Genomic DNA, 2,313 nt, shown 5'->3' on the forward strand with positions numbered 1-2,313 from the left:
GTGGTCACTACTCACACAACACATCTCTTTGTTTTTACTTACCTCTTCACCGAAAACTGGACTATGAATAGGCCTAAGGCTGGGCTAGTGCTCTAATTGTATGAATTTGTAACAGTGATGGGCCTCATCTTCCCTGATGTCCTCATACTGTGTGTAGTCACCTAAGCTCCTTCAATCTCATGTAATCAAATATGACATCAGTTTTGCCCAAATATGGAGTTCCACGTGACTCCAAACTTGACCTCCAAGTACTTTGGTCAAAATTACCAGGTAACCATGGCAACCTGATATCAACAGGCTTCCATAGATAGAGGAATTAACGGATATAAGCACAGAAGCCTTAACGGTCAACTTCTCCAAACACGATATCCTGAGTGCCAATGATGGCCACCACGTCAGCAAGCATGTGTCCCCTGGCCATCTTATCCAGGCCCGCCAAATGGGCGAATCCGGGCGCTTTGATCTTGCACCGGTACGGTCTGTTGGAGCCGTCCGACACCAGGTAGACACCGAACTCGCCCTTCGGCGCCTCCACGGCCGTGTACGTCGACCCGGGAGGGACCTGGTAGCCCTCCGTGTACAGCTTGAAGTGGTGGATCAGAGACTCCATGTCGGTCTTCATCTCGGACCTCTTGGGCGGGGCCACCTTGGCGTCGTCCACCTTGATCTCTCCCTCCGGCATGCTGTTGAGGGCCTGGAGCACGATGCGCAGACTCTGCCTCATCTCCTCCATGCGGCACAGGTACCGGTCGTAGCAGTCGCCTCGGCTCCCGATGGGGACGTCGAATTCCACCTCGTCGTACGTGTCGTAGGGCTGGGACTTCCTCAGGTCCCACTTGATGCCCGAGCCCCTCAGCATCACGCCGCTGAAGCCGTAGTTGAGCGCCTCCTCGGCGGTGACCACCCCGATGTCCACCGTGCGGTTCTTCCAGATGCGGTTGTGGGTCAGCATCTCCTCCACCTCGTCGACGCGGAGGGAGAAGTTCCTGCACCACGCGTAGATGTCATCCATCAGGCCCAGGGGCAGGTCCTGGTGGACGCCGCCGGGCCTCACGTAGGCGGCGTGCATCCTGGCTCCGGACACCCGCTCGTAGAACTCCATCATCTTCTCCCTCTCCTCGAACAGCCAGAAGAACGGCGTCATGGCGCCGATGTCCAGGGCATGCGTGGTGACGGCCATGATGTGGTTCAGGATGCGCGTCAGCTCGCCGTACAGCACCCGGATCCACTGTGCCCGCAGCGGGGCTCGGATGCCGAGCAGCTTCTCCACGGCCAGGGCGTAGGCCTGCTCGTTGCACATCATGGACACGTAGTCCAGGCGGTCAAAGTACGGCAGCGCCTGCAGGTAGGTCTTGTGCTCGATGAGCTTCTCGGTGCCGCGGTGGAGCAGGCCGATGTGAGGGTCGCACTTCTTGACGGACTCGCCGCTGAGCTCCAGCACCAGACGCAGCACGCCGTGAGCGGCGGGGTGCTGGGGACCAAAGTTGATGGTCAGGTTGGAGACCTCCTTCTCCGCGGGAGCGTCTTTGTCGTTCCACGGCGGCGGGACCCATTTCCGGTTGAGGGCCGTGGGGTACATCACCGCCCCGGAGTACTGCTCCATCCACTCCACGTCTGGCTGCCATTGTTGTTTCCGCCTGTTCTGCGGGACGGCACAAGCCGGGCTCACCACAGAGCCGTTTAATACGAGTTGTGTTGAAGGACGTCCTAATCTGTTGAGCGACCTCAACATAGTGGGCACCGTCTCGGATCTAATGCTTTTCTATTCTTATCTACCTGCTCCATCGACTACAAACAGAGGACGTATGCCCCTCTTTCGCTTATAGCCTCACACTGTGATGTCGTTTTTAACCCGGCTCGGCCTAAAATAATGATGTCGGCTTTGCCCAAATATGGAGTTCCACATGACTTCAGTTCAGACTGACCTCCAAATACAGTTTATCGTCCTATACAATGCAATGTATGGCATATCATAGATTATACAGTCTATGTATGGAATATCAGTCATTCTAGGGAACGGATCCAAAACCTTTTAGGCAATGCACCCCTTCTATATCCCAACCTAGTAGACACACCTGGATATAGGAGGGGCTAGCGACACTTTCTCTAGTGTGAACAATCTGGTGTCTATTGAGACACTTCTTACAGAAACACTTCTTAAAGTTTACACAGGAAACGTTCTTCTCCAGTGTGGACACGCAGGTGTGTCTTCAGGTTACAATTTTTGAGGGGCGCTAGCCCCTCCTATATATGGCTTTAATGTTTGTCTTTCAACAATGTTTGTTTAAGAAAACGCTAAAGACAATAAAGATA

At 54.4% G+C, this 2,313-nt stretch overlaps 1 protein-coding gene across 1 annotated transcript; it reads right to left on the bottom strand.

Annotated features, from left to right (window-relative positions):
- Nucleotides 1-340: 340 nt before the first annotated feature.
- LOC306940884 (NADH dehydrogenase [ubiquinone] iron-sulfur protein 2, mitochondrial-like) lies at nucleotides 341-1,732 on the bottom strand (the record flags this gene model as incomplete). The annotated part of the gene is made up of 1 exon (XM_079526132.1): nucleotides 341-1,732. One exon carries the CDS (start codon nucleotides 1,730-1,732, stop codon nucleotides 341-343), a length of 1,392 nt encoding a protein of 463 aa, XP_079382258.1.
- Between the last annotated feature and the right edge of the window lie 581 nt (nucleotides 1,733-2,313).

This window comes from Electrona antarctica (assembly GCF_951216825.1).
Source record: "Electrona antarctica genome assembly, chromosome: 17".
Classification (NCBI taxonomy): Eukaryota; Metazoa; Chordata; class Actinopteri; order Myctophiformes; family Myctophidae; genus Electrona; species Electrona antarctica.